General features: G+C 39.6%; 1 protein-coding gene across 3 annotated transcripts in view; it reads left to right on the top strand.

Annotated features, from left to right (window-relative positions):
• The window catches only part of pde8a (phosphodiesterase 8A), a 61184-nt gene extending 38781 nt beyond the window's left edge, over window positions 1-22403 (top strand). For 2 of the 3 annotated variants that reach the window (XM_028013967.1, XM_028013965.1), the window contains 21 exons: window positions 131-321; window positions 2110-2166; window positions 2400-2454; window positions 2705-2793; window positions 3798-3876; window positions 4183-4323; window positions 4815-4903; window positions 4989-5040; window positions 5128-5170; window positions 6960-7037; window positions 7220-7290; window positions 8987-9151; window positions 10844-10892; window positions 11020-11155; window positions 11314-11512; window positions 13463-13680; window positions 15271-15403; window positions 16245-16316; window positions 18422-18586; window positions 18719-18848; window positions 20105-22403. In XM_028013967.1, the coding sequence (XP_027869768.1) occupies window positions 131-321; window positions 2110-2166; window positions 2400-2454; window positions 2705-2793; window positions 3798-3876; window positions 4183-4323; window positions 4815-4903; window positions 4989-5040; window positions 5128-5170; window positions 6960-7037; window positions 7220-7290; window positions 8987-9151; window positions 10844-10892; window positions 11020-11155; window positions 11314-11512; window positions 13463-13680; window positions 15271-15403; window positions 16245-16316; window positions 18422-18586; window positions 18719-18848; window positions 20105-20211 (2319 nt within the window). In that variant the 3' untranslated portion in view covers window positions 20212-22403. The remainder of the gene's footprint in view (window positions 1-130; window positions 322-2109; window positions 2167-2399; window positions 2455-2704; window positions 2794-3797; window positions 3877-4182; window positions 4324-4814; window positions 4904-4988; window positions 5041-5127; window positions 5171-6959; window positions 7038-7219; window positions 7291-8986; window positions 9152-10843; window positions 10893-11019; window positions 11156-11313; window positions 11513-13462; window positions 13681-15270; window positions 15404-16244; window positions 16317-18421; window positions 18587-18718; window positions 18849-20104) is intronic. The other variant, XM_028013966.1, reaches the window with a different exon arrangement.
• The last annotated feature ends 894 nt before the right edge of the window (window positions 22404-23297 follow it).

Below are 23297 nucleotides of genomic sequence, written 5' to 3'. Positions count from 1 at the left end.
ATGTGAAAGATGCATGTCTTTGTGGATGCCTTTCTAAAAAAAAATACAGGTCAGAACTTACAGGAGATCTTATTTAATTAAATAAACCCACGTTTAATCTGCATATCCTCTGTCATTTCCTGTCTTCCAGGTACTTTTAGTTTTTGCCAAAGAGGACAGTCAAAGCAATGGCTTCTGCTGGGCATGTGAGAAGGCCAACTACAGGTGCAGCATGGTGCGGACGCCTGAATTCGCTCTCGAATGCTTCTCAGAGAAGCTTCACGACCTCGTCATCATTGACCACAGACATTCCAGACACTTTGACGCTGAAGCACTGTGCCGGTAAGGCAAACTCTCTTGTCTCTGCTGTAATTATGCATCCTTTAAACCTGACACCTTTGAACTGCACGCCTCTGGTTTAATCAAATGAAAACCCGACATTGTCGAGAATATTTCTGTTTTTAAAAAGGACGTCTGAAAGATTTACTCAAGTTTACATTCAACCGAGTTGTTTCATTTGTGATTATTGGTTTAATTTTTGTAACTATGATAGTCTCATTCAGCTAATATAAGGAAAATATTGAAAACAAGATTGAATTCTGGGAATTATTTCCTTTGGTTGTTTTTTTTAATGAGCTTTAGTGGTATCCTAAATAGAAATGCACCAATCCGATATTAATATATGTATCGGTACGTGCTGTGGTGGCGTAGGGGATAGCATGACCCACATTTGGAGGCCTTGAGTCCTCGACGCGGCTGTCGTGGGTTTGATTCCCGGACCCAGCGACATTTGCTGCATGTCTTCCCACCTCTCCTTCCCCCTTTCCTGTCAACCTACTTTCATATAAGGGACACTAGTGCCCACAAAAGACCCCCTAACCCCCTAAAAAAAAAAAAAAAAATATATATATATATATATATATATATATATATATATATATATATATATATATATACAGTATATGTATCGATCCTGATAATGAAAATAATTCTAGATCGCGTATCGTTAACAGTGTGCCTGATCCATAAGGACATATGTTTTCAGTCTAGATCTATGCTTTGTGCTCTGAGTGGTGTCGGGCTTTATTTATTTTCAATTATTTTAGAATTCCTAATTGCACTTTCTGAATCATATTATTACAAAGGTTTTTCGCAGTTTATTTTATACATATTTGAAAAAGGTTGTCAACCTGTTGCTTTTGTCGGTTTCAAGTTCTTTATTATTTATTTTACATTGGCTGGTTTACTGTTAATTGCACTGATTGAACAAATTAAAGTTGCCTTGTTTTTACATTTTTAACCAATTTGAATCATAAATACACTAATTTGAATCAATTGGTGTATTTAAGTGTGCTGTACTGTTGTAGAGTTATCAAAAACATTTGTGATTGAGTACACAATCACAAATGTTTGTGTTTCTGTTTAAAAAGGAAAAAGGAAACTTTTTAAGTTAGTCCAGCACTGTTTTTCAGTACTGGCCAATACTAAAGATACCAAACCTCTGTATCGGTATCAGAAGTGAAAAAAGGTGTATCGGTGCATCCCTTCTCCTAATTCAACTTTACAACTCAAATGATTCAGGGCCCGTGATCCAACACATGCCAGGTGACCTCGAAGGGACCAGCTGTAGCACAACGTTTACGAGTTTCAGTCCACATGGCCGTGCTTCTCATTATCTGTGGTGAACGGCCGGCTGATTTTTCTTCGCTCTCTACCTTGTGGATTTATGTCGCCGAGTAACGAGCGGTGCCTGGCCCGTACCACCGTCTATCTTTAGCCTCGGCGCAAACCAAAAGTGCATTTACAAACATTCATTTGCCATGCCCGGACGGTATGTTAACCCTATTCATCTTTGGCCGATCCATATGTTCAGTGTACACGCTCAGGCTCTAGTTGGGGGCACTAAAGGGCCTTTATGACCACTGGCTGGGGGAAACCGCAGGCAGACGAGCGGCCCTGTACACTGCATTCTTTCAGAGGCCTCGGCACCGCTCGCAGAGCTCCACCTCTGGGCTCTGCCTGCCTATGAGAATCGGAGCGTGAAAAACTGAAAATACATTGATTTGATGCCACAGGCTTTTCCAACCGCCTCGCTCGCTTGCTAAAAAGGCTCCCTCTGTTTACATTCAGGTCATTTAGAGCGGTCAACTCCTCAGAAAACACTGTGATAGTCGCCGTCGTGAAAAGGTACATGTTTGCTTTCTTCTTTTTCTTCTTTTTTTTTTATTGCCCCCATTGGTAGCTCGTGATTAGGGGGGAAATGTTGGGGAAAAAAAAAATAGATGGAAATGTAATGTGTATGCCTGCAGCCTGTCATCTGTAGCAGCCCTCGGATGTTCTCTAAACAAGCATTTATCATATACTGCTTTGCTTCTAACGTGTTTTTCGTGTTTGTTTGGTTTTTTTGTTTTTTTTCTAAGGCCAGACAGAGAGGAAGCCTCTGTGATGCCGCTGATCAATGCTGGCTTTAATAGGGTAAGCTTAAAGGACACAGTGTATTTTATTCTGCCTGAAAACGTGGTTTTCCACTGATAAGAATCAGGTCTGCAGCTGATGATTTATTTTTTTCCATGGGAAATGAAAGTTATTGACAATACTCCCCCTGGGTCCCTTTTTTTTTTGTTTGTTTTGAGAATGTACCCACTTGCCAACACGTGGATTAGCAATGCATATTGTAGGTTTTATTTATCCACTTTTGACTGGCCTGTGTTGCTCTGACCCTTAGAGGTATGTGGAAAATGTCAATTTGATGGCCTGCTACAACGAGCTGCTACAGCTGGAGCACGGAGAGGTGCGGGCACAGTTCAAACTGAGGTGAGTCATGCTTCCAATTACGCTACATTGTAGTTGAGCTCTATATCAGTGGTGAAGTTTGCTTATCACGCTTAAGCTTTCTACACCTCAATGCACACGCACACACACGCCTCCTAACCCCACATCCTTGGACACACACAGACAAAAGAAAATAGTCTGCACTTGCAAAGATACTTTTTTTATACTCTAACTCTCATAATACTGCTGAATGAATCTCTTGGATTACAGTAAGTATAACACAAATGCTGCAAGTGCTGTGCATTTAAGTTGACATATTTCTGATTGGTTCAATTGAAAAATACTCTATAACATGATGTGCTTAGACAAAAGAAAAAAAACACAAACACCCCATATCATACAATATATAATGATTAAACATTTTTTAAAAACAAAACCTATCTATTTATAATAATGCAGCGACATGCAGCTTGTGAAATGTTTCATTAAAATAAAGCTAATGGAGAATGTTTTTCAGCTTAAAAGCTTTTTTTATGCATTTTTAACTTTTCTACAGCTGAACACAAAATTATTCACACTCCTAACAGATTTAGTTCTGGAGTAACCTTTCCATTTTTACCAACATGTTTCCTCTGACTGGCAGTAACATTATCTGTTTGAAGTGTCCTGACTTGAATCTGATAAAGAAACCAAAGATTACGTTGGTGGAGACGAGGCTTCCAACCTTAAACCTTTGGCAAAGAGAAATGGTTAAATTATCAGTGGAAACATGTAAACAGCTGCTCAGCAGTTGTAAGAAGGGTGACATGCAGCCAATATTCAGTTTCTTATTGAATATTGTGAAGAACAGAAATAATATTTTACATGTTTTTTTTTTTTTTTACAAAATTAATACTCATTTGTACACTTATTGTTTCCTATCAGAAACAAACTATTGGGTTAAATTGAAAAAAAAAAAACACACAAATGTGCCAGAGGTATGAATAATTCTAACTTCAAATATGATCCAACATTAATGTCTTGATGTTGTTTTCTTTCCCTATCAGGGCTAGTAATGCCATTTTCACAGCTCTGGAACAAAGCCAAGACGCCATCGAGATCACTTCTGAAGATCAAGTAATTCAGGTGGGGATTTATTTCATTTGTTTTCCCCTCCAACCATGTGTGTGTGTTTCATTCTCTCCCTTTGTTCTGCTCAGAACCTTTTTTTTTAGCTCCTGTTCATGTCTTGGGATCTCATTCAGGACTAATAGTAGATTCTGTCATTTAAATGGTCACAAAACACTGCAGCTTGTGTGTTCAGGATGTTTTCTTCTTAATCTAATGAGCTGAAAATGTCTATTTTTTTTTTTTGCTTCTTTTCTTCAGTTAATTAAGAAACGGTAGGTAACTGTGCCTGAACTCATCACTTTTCTTTCCCTGCCTTTGCAGTATGTGAATCCTGCCTACGAGTCCATTATGGGCTACCAACAAGGCGAGCTAGTAGGGAAGGAAATAATAGAAGTGCCTAAAAGCGAGAAGAATAAGCCTGATCTCCTTGAAACGATTAACTCCTGTATACGAAAAGGAAAGGTAACGTGTGCTCTTCACAATTCCACATGCTTTATCAGCCCCCTGTACATCTGTAGCTGTCTCCGGTGCACGTTGCTTCGCAATCGCATCACTTGTGTAAGCACCCCAGATATCTGCATCCCTGCACGCACGTGCTCCGTCAGCCTGCGCCGCTGGTCATCCAGCAGCGCCGTTTCATGTGCAGTAATCTCACCACACCGAGCGCAAAGGTCAATCCCAGACAGCCTAACAGCAGGAAGGGTCTTTTTAATCTGCGGGTGGGAGGGGGTGGACATGAAACGAGCGCGCTGGACTCCAGTTGCGCTCGCTCTCTCCATTAAAGTGAGTCGCCGTTCTCTGACCTGCTCCCTCTTCACCACCTGTTGCACACAAACGGGACACTTTCAACTTTTCACTTTTCATTTTTTTCAATCATACGTTGTCAAGCTTACAAGTCCATTGGCCTATTGTGTTTTACAAAGGGTCCGTCGGCCTGTTGTGTTATGTTCCAGGAGTGGCAGGGGATTTATTATGCCAAAAAGAAGAATGGAGACAACATTCAGCAAAATGTGAAAATCACACCTGTGATTGGACAGGGAGGGTGAGTGAGCTGGAGAATAAATCACCTCCGTTCATCACACCGTTTTGTTTTAGCGGATGTAACGTTGTGCCTTTGTCCTCCACAGAAAAATCAGACACTATGTGTCTATCAACAGGCCTTTAAATGATAATAATAAGGTGAGATTGGCGGTTTTGCTAAGTAGTAAACAATGAGAAGGGTTTATTTTGTTTAAACCCTTGTGTCTTTCTCATTTGTCTGTGCAGAGTGATAAATCCACTGAACGTGTGCAGGCAGAGTCACAAACAGGTGAGATTCTTAAGTTAATATGTTTCTATAAATATCAGACTTTTAAGACTACCCCTAAGCTCTTTGTGGTAGCTGTTCACAAAGATTTATTTATTTATTTACTTACACAATGTAATAAATAAATAAATGTCACAACCCCCCCCAAAATAAGCGTAATAAAAAAATACTTATCCCCTAAATATGTAATAAATAAATAAATAAATGTAAAATTAATCAGTAAGTTATTTATATATTTTTGAATTTAGAAACTTTGAAAATTAATCTGAAATGTAAAAGCTCACGCCACAATGTCATCTTGAAAATATTTCCATTTTTGTACAGCAGGATTAGATGATGACATATTTATTCTTTATTTTTGAAGATCCTAGCACCATTCTTATTTTTATTTTACATCAAATAACTTAGGACACACTTGCACTGGGTTTAAAACCATGTAAGAAATGACAGTCAGTGGTTATGTCAGGTTCAGCTCGCTGAGAAATAACCTTGAAATAACTTTAATCTCGCTTTTAGTGGGCCTTGGAAAAAGTACTTTGATGTTGTCTATTGTTTCCCGCTGCACTGTGGCATCAAATGCAAAAAGAAGCCGTAGCTGTGACTGATTTCGAAACTCTGCTGCTCGACGTTCGACAAGTAAACAGGGATGGTATCTCTCATCGGTTTGCGTCAGCGGCTCTGTTCTGTTTGTTTCTGGAGCTTTAAATGTTGGCCCAGTGCATTAAATCTCACTCCGTTTCCTCTGGGGCACCTTCTCACCTTGTGGTGTCTGATCAGAATTGGTAGATCAGAATTCAAGCCTCACCTGCTAAAATCTCTATATCCTGCTGGTCATATTAATTCCTATTGTTTTTATTTCGTCCCCAGTTGGCGTATGTTCGGTGTCATTTAATTTAATTTGCACTTTTTTCAGTGCTTACGCTTTAATTATGCCTGTGTGCATAAACAAATCACAAAACTCAATTACTATTTGTTGTCATTTCTGTTCTTTTTTTTTAATGAAAAGCCAGATGACCATAAAAGGTTTGTCTGAATGCTCAAGAAAACAAAGAAAAGTTTCATTTTCTGTAAAATCGTTGAGAGTAAGACTTCCGTTACAGCAGAACTGATTGTTCTGTCAAAACTGTCAGAAATACAAAACGTAAACTACAGTTTACTCATCTGACTCAGTAATGCTGTATAAAGTTTTCAAAATATATTTTTGTATAATTTTTAATATACTTCATGGTAACTCCACATGCACCATTTACATTTATTTTATGAATGTTAGTAATTTTGTACTTATAGTTTCTCTCTAAATAAATGTACTGACTGGTAAAAAATTTTCTTAAATTTTCTTTGCAAATTAAAAAAAACAAAAAAACAATAAACAGGACAAATAAATGTTCTCTGCACTCTTTGATGAAACTTTTGTCTGAAAGGTTTTTTGTCCATATATTAAAAACATGTAGTTAACGGCTTTTAGTCATTTCTAAAGACACAAGACGGAATAACACCAGGTTCTTGCGAAGCAAAAACCTTCTAGTTTACTTCAGGTTTGCTTAGTTTGGTTTAGTTATTCTGTTTTAAGTTTGTCACCGCTGCCATTTGCCAAACAGGAAAAAAAGTACATATATATGTATTATCCATATGTACACAGAAATTATCTTCACACCAAGCTTATGAGAAGCAAAACACATGCACACAAAAAAACGGCTACATCCTGCTCAGTTATGTAAAGACATGATGTGCAAACAAAGCATGTGAGCTACATGTGCTGATGTAAATAACGCAAAGTGTTTCCCTCCTCCAGATATACAGTCCTGTAAGCACAAAGACCGGAGGAAAGGCTCTCTGGATGTCAAATCCATAACGTCTCGGGGGAGCGATGGTGAGAGTGAAGGGAGATGGATGATGGAAACACTCTGCTTTTTGTCAGCTTACAAAACCTGCCCAGCTGTTTGTGTTTGTGTTGCGCGTTGTTTGGATACACGCAACACGTTAATTAGGGCATGGCTGGAAAATGGGCTCTTTATTTTGTCGTTGAAGACGTTCCCTCTTCCATCCTAACAGGTAGCTCACAGAGAAGACACTCCTCAATGGCCCGAATTCACTCCATGACGATAGAGGCTCCCATCACCAAGGTGGGCTCATCCCAGTCCCCTCCGTCCCTCCTAGCCTCCGTCATATGATTATCTCTTACTGTCTCATGACTACACACTTGTACTCTAAAAGTGCTAAAAAGGCCATGAGCGCTTTTAGTACCACCACTGAAATGGAGTGTAGAAGTCACACACGCGCGCATACAAGCCGACACACTGGCTGTTTCAAGTGGAGATGGGTTGATAAAATGCCACATTTCATGCACAAGACAAGTAGGAGCATGTTGGATCGGAATGACCCGCCGTTTTGAGCGGTTTGTGTAGCTTGGATGGTCCAACGCAGCCAAGTCCCCAGGGAAGGGGTCATATGACACACTGCGGTTCTTCTGCTGTATCATTTGACTGTGCAGTTGATCCCTGTGGGTGTCGTCCTCTGGAGATTAGAGCAGAGATACGACGCTGGCTGTGTGTGTTTGTTGGGGGAGGGTGTGTGTGTGTGTGTGTGCGCAAGCAAATTAGTTCAAATTTGTGTTTTAGTCCATGCTTTGATGACCTTGCCATTGGTTTCCCATTGTTAGAGCCAACGTTACTTTTCAGGCTCTTTTGAGAGAATGCATGTTGGTTATAAAAGGATACACATCTTTATATGTTTTTATTTTTTATTTTTTTAGCTTAGTTAACAATTTATCTATTTAAGAGCTGGAAATAACCTTTTAGATTTTTATTTAAAAAATAGTTTTTTTGTGCTTCCTTGGAAATTTTAAAGGGTTTTTTCTCTTTTTTTAATTTCCAATACAACTGGCACCTGTAGCTCAGATTACAAAAGGGATAGAAATCTAACATTTGAATAAATCCCAAATGAGCAACATTTGGAAGAATATTTTCAGGTCTGTGGTTGTTCTGAAAGGGAAAGCCTTATTCAATCAGCTTTAAAAAGAGGTTGATCAGTATAATATGCAAGGAGATATTAGTAAGAACATTTCAAAAAAACACTGCAGACTTTTGGCACCCTACCATGGCCTCATGGGATTTTTATTTCTTTATTCTCAGCCAAATTTCATGTACTTATTTAATACGTAATAAGGTTTTGTTGTTTTGTTTTCCCCCCAGATATCTGTAGCTGCTATTTCTTTTAGTTTAGTTCAGGCCACATATTTAGAAGCATCAGCATTTTTCTGATAATTAAAACTGAGACGTCCTCGTTTGCAGTCAGAATTAGCGGTTCCCCTGTCTGTGCAGGAGGCGTAACGCTTTTTCTGAAAGTATTATCAATCATCTATATGTCAACAACTGCCTGTTCCTTCCTGCCTCACAAGTTAGCAGTATCAGCTCTGAGGAGTCACAGGAATGAACCAACATGTTTACTCAACAACATACAAAGTAAAAACAACAAAAAAACATGTGGGATAAAAAATAGGAAAGTTACCAATGAAACACTGGAATCTTTTTGCTGCGTTGGGGTCGTTGTGGTTTTTCCATGGGTGCTCAGCTGTAGTTTATGCCCTTTTTCTCCTTGCGTGAAACAGCAGGAACGGGCTGTTTGTAGCCAGAGTCCAAAGGCTTTAAATGACCCACATGCTGGATAGTGGTGCTGGCTGGAGTGTGTTTTTTGGCTCTGTTTTTGCCAATTCTTTTTCTGCAGTACAGCCAGAAAATTAAACATTCTGATGTTTTCAGTCTGCTTTAGTATTTCTTGCACTGTTCCAACTAATATGGCTGTTTTTCTCTTCTCAATCAGGTTATAAACATCATAAACCAAGCACAGGAAAGCAGCCCCATGCCTGTGGCAGAGGCCTTAGATCGGGTGCTGGAAATCCTGAGGACCACAGAGCTGTACTCTCCACAGCTGGGCACCAAGGATGAAGATCCACACACCAGCGACCTCGTCGGGGGGCTGATGACGGTGAGTACCAAACACTGGTGTAGATTCTCAGTCGTCGTCACACTTGGTAAGCGGCAGTGCCGTTTTTCTGGGGCACGAACTGAAAAGGTTCTTGTACACAACCTGACTCCTACTGAAACATCTGTGATCTAGTAATAATAATAATATTAGGAGTGTGTGATTATTATTATTTTTTATTATTATTATTATTTTCAAAGAGGAGGAGGCAAAGAAAGATTACCAGACACTAGTGGTGAAGAACAAGAAGTAGTGCCAAGTTGGCAGTCTTGGCAACAAACCCAGAGGAAGTGTTAGATTGTCCTTTGTGCTCCTGTAGGCTGGAGAGGAAAGCCCACCCCGCCCTTTCTCTCTCCCTCTGTCTCTGCACACATACACCCAGCAACACTCGTTTTCCTCTCCACGACCACAGGCCCAGAAACATCCTGTTCTTTGGACCAGATGAACACGCACGGCTTTACTTTTACATGAACTCCTCTGTGACAAAGCAGCGGCACAGAAGTGCTTGTCCATCCCAAAGAAGATTTGTTCGGTAGAAGCGATAAAAGCCAGAGTTACGCCAGGCGGTTTGTCCGAGCTCACGTGGTAGAATCAAGTTGATCAAGTGAAGATTGAAAAAAATAAAGGGCAGCCGTCTCTCTCTCTCTCTCTCTTTTTTCTTTCTTTTTTTTTGGGAGAAAAAGTCCTAAAATAGTACTGGGGCAGCAGCACCACGAGACAATGCATGGGTCAAAGATGAGCCAGTCTCCTCTTCCTTTTGCACTTGTGAAGTAAACATTTCCCATTGTGACACACACCCATCCACTCACCAACACCCAGTGTGTACTGTAACCTGTGCTGTGCGGAACAAGTCTGACAGAAAACCAACATAACATACAGCACACCGGTCAACTTTATCAGAACCCAAATATCTAAATAAGTTTTTTTTTTAGTTCATATTTTCTTTAACGTCTTTTGTACATATTTTATTGAATGGGAACTGTTCAGATGAGACTTTTTTCCCCTTTTTAAGTGCTTATGTCTGCAGTACTAACCACATTCATTTCACATAGAAACCTTGATTTATTTAGTGGTTGTACTTTGGATTTTTCAATTAAGAATCCAATTTGGAAGAGCTTTTCTTTGAAAGTTCAAACATCTGGGAATTCTAATGTTAAAGTACATTTTAAAAATTTCAGACCCAACAAGCACTAGAAAAGTCATGATTGTTTCTCTTGATGTTGAAATTCTTAACAAGCCGTCTGTTACACCCAGCTGGTATGAGTCACAGTCCTTAGAGAGTCTGATCATTACACTTCCCTCTGCTTGGTTGATTATTTGGGTGAGGCCCCGTTTTCCCTCTGATAAGCCCCATTTGCTGTAACAACATGCAGGAATCCCCAAAGGAAGAGAAATGACCAAGTTAAATAATTTGCTGTAGATTGGTTATCATACAGTCATAAATAATCACGGTGTCATTCCTGACTCCACTGTCAGAGTTCATAAAACTGATGATTGTATCATTGGGCTGCATGAAGAGCTCTGTATTATATCTGGTACGATTACCCTTAATGTCTCAGAAGGGGCTATGCTGGCTTCTAGAGTGACCCTCCTTCCATAGTTTGTGCTGATGATCTTCCCTCTGAGCTGAACTCCTAATCTAATGGTTACAAAAAGCCAAACTAAAGCTTCCCTTCTTGTTTCTCCTCTGAACAGGATGGTATACGCAGACTGTCAGGAAACGAATACATCCTCGCCACAAAGCGTGAGTTTACAGAAATGGTTGACCCCAACCAAAACTTTACCGGGTTGCCTTTCCCTCTGCTTTGTTTGCTAAGTTTTTGTTGTCTTTTTTTGCTTTTCTCCTATTTTTATTTTTATTTTGCTCGCAGAGCCCCACCATCTGCCAAGTCACCTGGCGACCCCTCTGTCATTAAACGACATCCCCCCTCGGATCGCCCAGACGATGGAAACTGAGGACTCGTGGGACTTTGACATCTTTAGCTTGGAGGCTGCGACCATGAAACGGTGAGACCTCCCAATATTAAAGGATGACCTTTAATATTGGTCATCCTTTAAAACTCTTGTGGAAAACTCTTCCACAAGAGCTTTCCACAAGAGTTTTCTCTTGTGGAACGTTTTCTCACTGACAGTTTGTTAACCAGCTGCCCTAAATCCTCCCGCAGGCCTTTGACCTTCTTGGGCCTCAAGATTTTCTCCCGCTTCGGAGTGTGCGAGTTTTTAAACTGCCCTGAAGCTACGTTGCGCTCCTGGCTGCAAGTGATTGAAGCCAACTACCACTCCAGCAACTCCTACCACAACTCCACCCATGCGGCTGACGTCCTGCATGCTACGGCATATTTTCTCTCCAAGGAGAGGGTGAAGGTAAAATGGGAAATATAACATTTTGAATGCACATAATTCCGAGGATATCTTTTTTAAAAATTTTAAATAATACAAAATCATGTGAGTTAAAAAAGTCGATGCTTTTCTTGAAATGTAGTGGAGTGTTGTGTAGAAGTTTTGAACCAGCTTTCATTTCTTGAAGTTGTTTATTTAAAGAGTCTGGCTTTCTGTTAATTGCTTAAAGTCATCTTGAGACATTCAGGCTTTCTGGAAGTCTTGTAAAGTTTTTCTTGGACTTTGGCCGCTTACTCAACATTTCAAATGGGATATTTATGCACTTTTTTGCAAGTCATCTGTTTCCACTTTTGTAGTTGCATCTATGAAAATTACCAAAGATAACAGTTTTCCATAAAAGTTGTTTTTTTTCTGCACCAACACAGGGATTCTCGGAGAATCAGGGTGCTAAAAACGTGTCATAAGAGTTAACGCAATTATTTTCTCCTATGTTGTAAGTTGTCATTTAGGCCTGATGATTCATTTTGTTTGCCAGGTCCTTATTCTTCATAGTCTGCATAATATTCTGTTATACTCACGTCTGGCTACTTGGAAACTAAATGCATTAGTTAGTGGCTTAAAACTATTTTTATTTAGTAAATTGTGAAAGTATTCATATCCCATAACCGTTATTTACGTTTTGCCATGCTACGACTACAACTTTCAGTGTGTTTTATATGTGATGTTTTTTGGGGTTTTTTGTAATGCGCCGACACAAAGTAGTGTGTGTAGTGTGCAATTTCTTTGCAGTTTAAATTCAGCTGTACAGTATAGGTCTGAGGTTTGTTAGAGAACATAAATGTTCTGTTCTATCCATCATCTAAAAATGAAGAGTATGGCACATCTTCAAGCCTACGAGGAAGGAAAACTGTGATAATGTCTACTCCACAAAGTAGCAAGAAGAAAGCGACTGTTAATAGAAGGTCAGAAAATTCCCTTTCAGAGTTTGTTGAACGAAGCAAACATGTAGCAGAAGGCATTCTTGTCAGATGAGATCTGAATTAAAACCTTTTTGCCAACATGCAAAATTTAATGGGTGGTGGAAAACTGATTCCTCGTATCACTCTGAGCGCAGCAGTCCCCATGACACATGGCAGTGGCAGCATCATGGTGTGGGGATGCTTATTTTCAACAGAAATATAGAATCTGTTCCTGCTGAAGGGAAGCTGTCCTGGGCAGAAATATGGATCTCTGCATGTGGATGGTGATTAAAAACAACCCCCATATCATGTAAAAATCACAATGAAATATATTGACATTGTAGTTATAGTGTGAATTTAGGTGGCATTCAGCTTTTGTAAGCCACTGTATGCACTTTACATGTTGTGTCAGTGGTAACCTAGTTTATACCTAAATGCTACATACTGTATTATTGGGGCTGCCAGAACAAGGTAATGTGGATATAACGGTCCATCAGTTTCTTCTCAATCCTAGAGAGTCAAAGTTTTGCCCAAGTGTGTCAGTGGTTCAGTAACGTGTTGACGTTTGGGACTCGTTAAGCCGATTACCAAAGCATCTATTTCTGATCTCAACCCAGTGATCTCTCAGGGCTTTAGCCGGTGAACTGTGAAGTTACATCACACGAGGTTAATGAGTCCCAGGAATTCCATAGGTCAACGTTTGTGTGGAAGGTCACTTGTGCTTTACAGACCACTTGCACTTTAAGAACTTAAATGCTGCTATTATTTTTGAATGTGTGCCCAAATGGACAATTGTGCTATAGTTAAATGTTCTTTGATAAAGAAAAAGAAAAGCTACTGCCTTATTTAGCGGAACCGCTGACCTGCACATAACCACTGCCTGCAGCATAACTGTTGAGTAAAGTGATTCTGTCCTCGGTTTTGGTTTAAATCACCACCTTCAGTTTCAAAGATAGTAAAGTGTTTCATTAACAGTCTTTAATATCCATTTTCCAAAACTTGTTTGTCCTGACAGCAAAGTTTGGATCCCATTGATGAAGTGGCTGCTCTGATTGCCGCCACTGTGCACGATGTTGACCACCCGGGCCGCACAAACAGCTTCCTGTGCAATGCAGGAAGTGAGCTGGCCATTCTCTACAACGACACAGCTGTGCTAGAGAGCCACCATGCTGCCCTGGCCTTCCAGCTCACCACCAGAGATGATAAGTGCAACATCTTCAAACACATAGAAAGGTAAGGAGATGTGTTATAATCAGAGATTATCTCAAAAATGCATTTTTTTAAAGTTCTACAATCAAAAACATACAGAGTTTTCTGCTCAGATACAAATAAATAAAAGCCACACAACTCATTAAAGAAAAAAAAATCTCCAGACTTAGTTTTTTTTTCTACTCATGCTAAATTTAAAACCACACCCTGTCGAGGGAGTATTTGTATTTACCTCCTAATGATATCACAATAAAGAAAATGCTTCAGACTTTTTCTTCAAAAAATCACAAGTTCAGGTATAGTGTTGTAATGCCATCCGTGTGTCAGAGGTGTAACAATATTAAAATCAGATAAAATATTTCAGGTTTTCTCATCTAGATATTAAATCTAGATCTGATGATTTATTTATTGTCACATCTCACTGTAAAGCTGTATGAAGGCCTTAAAATGAATTTGTCATTAGTTATTCTAAAACTGAAAAAAAAATATTGCGTTAAGAGAGTTTTTTTTTTTTTACAAAAGCACAGGTTTTGAAAAATAGATAGATTCACAATTCTTTGCCTTTCCAAAAATTCCTGTAAAAGATTTCTTTACACATCAGAGAAGATGGAGTTGTTTTTTTTTTGTTTTGTTTTTTTAGAGGGGTCTTATATAGACATGAAGTTTCTCCATGGCTGCATCACAAGAAAGCAGAACATCATAAAAGAGTTATTTGAATAAAGTTCAAATTCTTAAGGACTATTCGCATTTTCTAATGAACTGACTGTTGAATTTTAATGAACAGTTATCAAAATTAACAGCACACAATGATTTAAAAGCATATCACTCTGTGTGAATCTGGGATTTTTCTATATTGAACAGAATTACTGGAATAAGCTAACTTTTTGAAAATATTCTATTATTGACGCACATGACGGTAGTAGAAAAAAAATGATTCTGCTTGGAAATCTTTTGTAATTTTTTCTTTCAGAAAGCATATTAGGTCTTTAAATAAAAGCCTATTACACAAACTTTAAAGTATAGTTTTAGAAAATATAATTTGAGTAGGTGGCTGGAACCTTATAATAACATTCTTATAACAATGTTGCATAACTGTCTTAGCAAAAAAAATGTCTCATTTGGCAGCTTTTGTGCTGAGACTCTGTTTTGCTCTGTGTTACAAAAAGGTCCATATTCAGATTGTATTTGGGGTTATTTACTATTGATTCATTTAAATAGAGTGCATTCATCATTATTCATAAATCTTTGGGAGAAACTTCTGTTAGGAAGGGCAACAGGCAGTAAAGCAAGTCTGAATTTCTGCTGATGAAAGATCACAGTGTGTGTTTGTGCGCATGTTTGTGTATTGGCACTGGCGGGACAGTAATGTGATTTGAGCCCCAAAACAGAATAGCTCACATGTGCTGGTCCCCTTGGGGGGGTAGAGGAGGGAGGGGGTGGTGGAGCGACGAACAAAGCAGCCATTCATCGCCACTGTCACTGTCGTCAGAAGGAGAAAACTGTTTACACGGGTTTCCATGCTACTCACCACGCTGTCCCTACCTCCTTCTGTTCCTGCTCCCATCTCTCCCACTCTCCCTCACCCCGTTGCTATCTTCTTCTTCTTCTCTTCAGGAACGAATATCGATCGTTACGACAGGCCGTCATAGACATGGTCCTCGCAACGGAGATGACCAAACACTTTGAACACGTCAACAAGTTTGTGAACAGCATCAACAAGCCGCTGGCTGCACTGGAGGAGAACGGGGTGAGATTTAACGTGATATCACGATAAAGCACTGTAATTTTATTAGAATGACAAATAATTATTAAATAGTTGCGTTTACAGAAGTAACAGTACAAAATTTCCATTTTGATTTCTTTCAAATAGAAAGAAATATAATGTCTAACTCTGTCTCTAGAGATTCATAAACCAGCAGCAGAGAGTCAACAAAAATTTTAGATTTTAAATGATGATAGAAACATATGAAGCGGACGTACGACCCGTTGGTTCTTGTGTTAGAGAGAGGGAGAATTTAACAACCTGGTTCTATCTTTACCGTCTCTGTGCGGAATGCTCAACATGGATATTAAAATGTTTTCAGGCCTGGGCGTAACTGACACGTGGGACATGTCCCCTACACTTTTTTCAACCGTTAACTGTTTAAACGGTTGTAAAGATGTAGTAAGGTGATTGTCCGAGCCATCTTTAAACGCACCACGAGCTTAACGCCTGTTACACCTGTGGTTTTGATCACTGATCAGAACCTGCTGCAGAGCAGAGCTTCACAGCCTGCCATGTGCAGCAACTACCCAGACCCAAAAGGAAAAAAGAAAATAACTAAACTTTGCACTTTTCTTTTAAACAAACCAAGTAAAGTGATTAGCTAACGCTGCTGCACGCAGATAATGATAGCAAAATGCTTACCAGTTAATCCAGTATATCATATTAATCTAGTTAACAACACAAACTGTTGTTTAACCTATTTTACAGCCATTGCTAGTTAGTCAATACCAGGAATAAACCCAGCTCTCTTTCATTTATGTACAGTAGTTGTGCTCACTGTTACTTCCCACATATTTAAACGAAATCTTTATTTTCACAATAGAATGAGACATGTCAGGGAGCAGACAATAGACCAGAGGCCAGCAGCAGGGACAGAGATGCAGGGTCTTCTGAGGTAAGGAGGGATTATAATGTGTTGAGAAAACCAGGTCTGTTACAGGAAGAAACCAGGCAGGTATCCGAACAGGGTTTTTACAGATATTTCAGATTTGCACTCATTCGCTCTCCAAACTATTTTTGACTGAATTATAGGTAGCACGGCGAGAAGGCCATATCTAATTTATATTTAGACTTTTTTAAAATTATTTTCAGATATTATTTGTGTTCGAAAAGGCAGCAGATATAGGGCGTTCACTTTTTATTTATCTTGATTAATTTGCACATCTGTGCTGTCACATTTATCTAACATAGTGCCGTTAGTTTCTGTATTCAAATTAAGTTATGAGGTTCCTTGCCATGTTACCTGTCACTTTCATTCCATTTTTGTGTGCTAAGTAACAATTTGCGTATAGGACTTTCACTTCTTTTTGCCCCCTCACTTCTGAGATGATGGTTACCGGTACTCCCCAGTTTTTAGGCCTTTTTTTAAAGACGGGGTTAACACCAATAAACTATTTTTATTGCACTGCATTTGAGTCCAGTGGACTCAAATAAACAAGACAGGCTGACGAAGCAAAACAAAAAGTATGTGTTCTGGACTTATCAGAGTATACATTTTCATCTGAAAGGATCTGGAGCACTGGAGTTCTGTTCATCAACATGTATTTATCTGGTTTTATCTTGTAACCAGGTTGCTATGTATTGCAAATGTTTTGCTCAGGTCCCTCTTGAAAATGAGATCTAGATCTCAACGGGGTTTACCTGATTAAATAAAGGAATATATATATATATATATATATATATATATATATATATATATATACACTGCCTGGCCAAAAAAAAAGTCGCCACCAAAAAATGGTCACACTCTCTAATATTTTGTTGGACCGCCTTTAGCTTTGATTACAGCCCGCATTCGCTGTGGCATTGTTTCAATAAGCTTCTGCAGTATCACAAGATTTATTTCTGTCCAGTGTTGCATTAATCTTTCACCAAGATCTTGTATTGATGATGGGAAAGTCTGACCACTGCGCAAAGCCTTCTCCAGCACATCCCAAAGATTCTCAATGGGGTTAAGGTCTGGACTCTGTGGTGGCCAATCCATGTGTGAAAAAGATGTCTCATGCTCCCTGAACCACTCTTTCACAATCTGAGCCTGATGAATCCTGGCATTGTCATCTTGGAATATGCCCGTTCCATTTGGGAAGACAAAATCCATTGATGGAATAACCTGGTCATTCAGTATATTCAGGTAGTCAGCTGACCTCATTCTTTGGGCACACAATGTTGCTGAACCTAGACCTGACCAACTGCAGCAACCCCAGATCATAGCACTGCCCCCACAGGCTTGTACAGTAGGCACTAGGCATGATGGGTGCATCACTTCACCTGCCTCTCTTCTTACCCTGATGCGCCCATCACTCTGGAACAGGGTAAATCTGGACTCATCAGACCACATGACCCTCTTCCATTCCTCCAGAGTCCAATCTTTATGCTCCCTAGCAAACTGAAGCCTGTTTTTCTGGTTAGCCTTACTGATTAGAGGTTTTCTTACGGCTACACAGCTGTTCAATCCCAACCCCTTGAGTTCCCTTCGCATTGTGCGTGTGGAAATGCTTTTGCGTTCACAATTAAACATACTCCTGAGTTCTGCTGTTGTTTTTCTTCGATTTGATTTGACCAAACGTTTAAGTAATCGCCGATCACGATCATTCAGGATTTTTTTCCAACCACATTTCTTCCTAGAAGACAATGGTTCCCCACCATCCTTCCAGTTTTCAATGATCCATTGGACAGTTCTTAACCCAACTCTAGTAGTTTCTGCAATCTCCTTAGATGTTTTCTCTGCTTGATGCATGCCAATGATTTGACCCTTCTTAAACAGACTAACGTCTTTTCCACGACCACAGGATGTGTCTTTTGCCATGGTTGTTTAAGAAATGAGGAGTTACTCATTGCATCAGCTGGGGTTAAATAACTTGTTGCCAGCTGAAAGATAATCGCCTATGCAGTACTTATCCAATAGGAGGCTTGTACTTATTTGCTTAGTTAAATCCAGGTGCCGACTTTTTTTTTGGCCAGGCAGTGTATATCCTAACATCTTGCGTTGGTTTTGTTTAGGGAAGCAGTGACGAGGAGGCTATCAAAAGCGTCCTGACGTCCCCAGAGAACCGGATCCTCGTCAAGCGGATGCTGATCAAGTGTGCAGACATCTCTAATCCGTGCAGGCCCCTGGAGCTCTGCATAGAATGGGCTGGCCGCATCTCAGAGGAGTATTTTGCACAGGTAAATACATTTACTAAGGACTATTAATACAATTTCTAGAATTACATGCTGTTTTTTGGTGCAAAATGTTCGTAACAGACTTTTTAGTGTTGTCGGACATGATGGTGACTTGTGCTCTTGTCTTTACCGCAGACGGATGAGGAGAAGAGACAAGGTCTACCAGTGGTCATGCCTGTGTTTGACAGAAACACGTGTAGCATCCCAAAGTCCCAGATTTCCTTTATAGACTACTTCATCACAGACATGTTTGATGCATGGGATGGTGAGACAACACGGCATCACATAAACAACAGAACCGCTGTACAGACATGTTTTTTTTTTTTACTTCCTTACAATTCCTTGACTGTTTACACATGTAATTTACAAAGCCAGACTACGATGGATTGAAAGAAATAGAAGGCATGACTGTATAAAATCCATCTGAGTCTGAGTTAGGGGATTCTTTAAGTAAGGATGCACCGATGAGACTTTTCTGGCTGACACCGGTTTCCAATTTTTTATAAAGGCTGGACCTGCTGATTACTCCACCTCCACCCCACATGGTTTTTAATGGAGATCGTAGTTTTGAAATAAATGGAAAATGGCGGAATTACAAGGTTATCCACTTGCATTGTTAACAAATGTCCCTAGTCTTTATTGGATGTTTACCCAACTCTAAAACATTTGTCAAAGCACCTGCTGTAGATTGAAGGATTTATAGACCAAATATGTTGTGACGGGGAAAGAAATCCAACTTTTTTTTTTTACATTTGACCTTCCAAACACCGATCAGAGACGATTAACGATTAGTGTATCTAATTCTAAGATGTGCTTACAGGTGAAATGTATGTACTGAATACTTTTTTTGTCCAAAAATTTGCTATGTGTTGTTTCATTTCACTTTAATGTATCAAAGCTATGTGAGATACTAGTTGGTTTATGTTGTTCTGTACGTATGCTTGGTGTCACAGTGAGGAAACTTGCATTTTGCCATCAAGATAAGATAATCGCACACAATTAGATATTTCAATTATAGCAACCTTGCAATTTTAATCTCTTAGCTGCCACTATTTTCCAAAATTTTACTTGTCCCGGAGAGACGCATAAGGAAAGCTCTTAAACTTCCTAACAACCCTGTGGACTGATTCCATTGTAGTAATTTTTTGTGTAAATGCAGCATTAAATGCTACACAGCTGATCTGTCTGCCAGGTTTCAATCAAATGTGTCTTGGATTGAAAAACATTTTCTCAGTTTCACTAAATTCTAAAAAAAAATGCCAACAGAAAATTCTTTTCCCCAGAAGCTTTGCTGCCACACGCATGATTCGTTGCATGTAAACGCCGTGCAGTTAACGGCCTTTCCAATTTTGATTTTTAAAATTGGATTACAATTTACAATGTACAATTTTGTACAGCATTACACTGAGATTTGTGTAAAAAATAAGGATTTTGCTGCATGTCTCAGGAGACAGAAGGTAAGGGGGATGTTTGTGTTTTTTCACTACACGCCTCACGCCGCCTCCTGTCTCTCCTCTCCAGCTTTTGCAGACCTCCCCAATCTTATGCAGCACTTGGACAACAACTTCAAGTACTGGAAAGGCCTTGACGATCGAAAGCTGCACACCCTGCGACCGCCTCCGGAGTAGCTGCTTGTGGCTACTCAGTCCCGGAAGCCCGGGTGCAGAACCTTCTTCTTTCCTGCTGGGAAAGCGTCTGAGGAAGAAGGCCCTGTCTCTACCCCCCCCGTCAGCCCAGCCGCACAGGGACTCCTCGCCTTCACTCTCCTGCTTCTGTAGCACGCCGAGCGCCTCACATGTCCGTCCACAGCAGAAAAACGCACAGAGGGACTTCCCGACACTGCCGAAGTGCTGCTGGCTTTTCACAGGCCTGTTGGATGGGAACTGTAACCGTCGGACACGGACATCCAGCATCCTCATGAACTTCTCGTGCCTCATAGGCATTCGCAGTGTCGCTGTTGGCACGACTGAATGGAGGACGGCGGAGGGCTTTGGGGGGTGGGTCCTCACCGGCCTCTGTGGCAAAGCATCCATCCTCTGACTACCGCGTAGGCACTCCTCTCTGCCTGTGAAGTTGCTGTTAGCATCTAAAAAACTGTGTCTAGTCCATTTAAGGCCATGTAATCACTTTTTCAACCTCTAGCTCCTGCGCTCGCAGCGAGGCAAAGCCGCTCCTAGAAACCATTGGAGGCCACGTCATAAAAGTACACTCCACTGCTTTTTTTTTGTTTGTTTGTTTTTGTCTGTTCATTCGTTCGTTTGTTTGTTTTGTTTTTCAGGCAATATTTCCACGTGTCCTTCAGAAACACAAAGTTTGACACACGGCTGTCATAACAGAAATGAGAGCGGATGCTTCCTTCATGGGTCAGGGGTGGACCTTTGTCCCAGGCCACTGCTGAGAGATGGCAGAAAAGAAGAGAAAAACTCTATTACAGGTTATTTAGTGTTCTAATATTTTCTTAAATTTCCATGTTTTCTATAATAAAATTCACAAACAAATTAGTAAATGAGTAAGAGCAAAATAAATTTAGAATTAAAAAAAAAAGTCAAAGCTGTTAAAGACGAGTACTACTACTACGCTCAAAAATTTACAATTATTATTCATGCGACCTTATTAAGCATTTTTTGTTTTCTTATCAAGAGTACAGTACCAGTTTGAATAAACGAATGAACCCTTTTGTATTGCACTGTATACAACATTAGAAGTGTCTACGTCTCAGTGATTTGTCCAGGAATGGGATGTTGCGTTGGAGAAAAAGCTGTTTTTCTGTTGATCATCAGTAGATCGTCTGCTTGTGTGAACGCGTGTGGGAGTTTGGTTTTCCTTTTTTTGTTTGTTTGTTTTGTTTTTATTTGCTTTTTGGTTTATTTTTTTTTCTTCTTCTTTTTGGTCGTTGGTGTGTGAGTGCGCGGGTGTGTTCATTGTTGCAGCAATCCCATACTCCTGGTTTTGATGCTGTAAAACCGCTTGACGTTTGACAACAGCAGCAGAAATATGTGAAAAATCGTTTTGGACTTGAACAATCTTCTTTTTTTTTTTTCTTTTTTTTTGTCCTCCCTGAAATTTTTTGTATCTGGTTTGACCTACTGAAGAAGAAGAAAAAAAGACTGCCTTATTTTGTACAATATTTATACAATACATCCCACTGTGCAACTGCTACGGACATCTGGAGTTTTTCTTATAACACAGTCAGAAGGTTACCTTCAAGTAAATCTCAATATTTTTATAGACAATGAATTTTACACTGGATTTGCAGCAGATGAGATCAACCATAATAGCTATCTGAACACCTGTGAAGGAGAAAGCCACACAGAGCGTGCGTATAGAGAGCTGAATGGTAAAGCAGGACGTGGATCGCAGAGTTGTCTATCACTGTCTTTAAAGCAGTCTCCTGGAGGCCAGCTTGCATTGATTTTTTTTTTTTTTCTTGTCTTTTCTTTTGATCAAAACATCACTATATTTGGCCAATCGTCCAACACCCTTATGCACAGACCTGGGTAACATCGTTTTTTTTTTTGTTTTTTTTTGTTCAAAGTTGGATTCAGATTAGGATACTAATTTCTATGTTAAAAGATCGATGCTTCTTGAGAAGATTTCCTCTTTAAACAGTGTATAAATCCCATAACAGCTAAGCAAATACTGGTTAATGAGATGCATTAACCACAATTAATTTTGTTTCTCTCTTATGACAGAATTGTACACTTAATCAGGGGATTTGTATGTTCCTTCTGATTCACATTTTTGGTCTGAAGGCACGGGGGGGAAAATAGAACCTATTCAATAAAAAATTAAATATATCCTTGCAGTGTTTTTCCTGCAACAGTTTTGTCTCTGGCATCTGTCCTTTCTCACATATTGCATAAAATGACGCATACTGTCCCTTGTGAAAGTTTTTATAGCTTTTAAGGGTTTTAATGGTTTGTCATGTTACAAACTTGAGCTTTAATGTATTTTGTTGTGGCTTTAAGTGACAGGCCAACACACATTGGTATGTGATTACGAAGAGGAAGGAAAAGGATGCATGGTTTTCACTTTTTTTTTTTTTACACATAAAATTTGGAAAAAGTTTGCATGTATTTGGGTTTAGCAACCCAGAATGAATACTTTTTAACGACCCCTTTATCCTGCAGATGTAAAGTCTTTTTGGGGTTTGTCCGCCGACTGTGCACATCTACAGACTAAAAGTTGTGTCCTTTATTTTCCTCAAACTAGCTCAAACTAGTCACATTGAATGAAGAGCATCTGGACTTTGTCTGGCCCATTGTTGTAGCTGACTGTACGTTCGGGTCCAACCCAAGTGTCAAGTCAGAGATTTTCTTTCATTATTGCCTTGTATTTAGCTCCTGGGAATGATTATGCAGCCATCACCAAGTTTTGACCATCTTCTAAATGTTTGTTGCATGTCTTGTGGCAACAGAACTCCATGTGGCTTTCTTTCTGTTGCTCTTCCATAGTAGAGAGATAGGTAAAGTGTGTAAAGACTATGTGTCCTGTCAAAGGTAAGACACACCTTTTGGATTTACATCTATTAAATGTGTGTACTTACATTTTCAAAGAACACACAATAAGGTTGGTGGTTGTAATGTGACATTAAATATGAATGACTTTGCGATACCATAAGTGAACTGGATATTTGCATTCAGTTCTATAAATATTTTAGCCCCATGCAGACATGGAGTGTGGTTAATATCTGCTTCACAAAGGAAAAAGAGTG

This window comes from Xiphophorus couchianus, chromosome 4, assembly GCF_001444195.1.
Source record: "Xiphophorus couchianus chromosome 4, X_couchianus-1.0, whole genome shotgun sequence".
NCBI lineage: Eukaryota > Metazoa > Chordata > Actinopteri > Cyprinodontiformes > Poeciliidae > Xiphophorus > Xiphophorus couchianus.
Note: the sequence above shows the minus strand (reverse complement) of the source record. Positions and strands in the feature narration are given on the sequence as shown.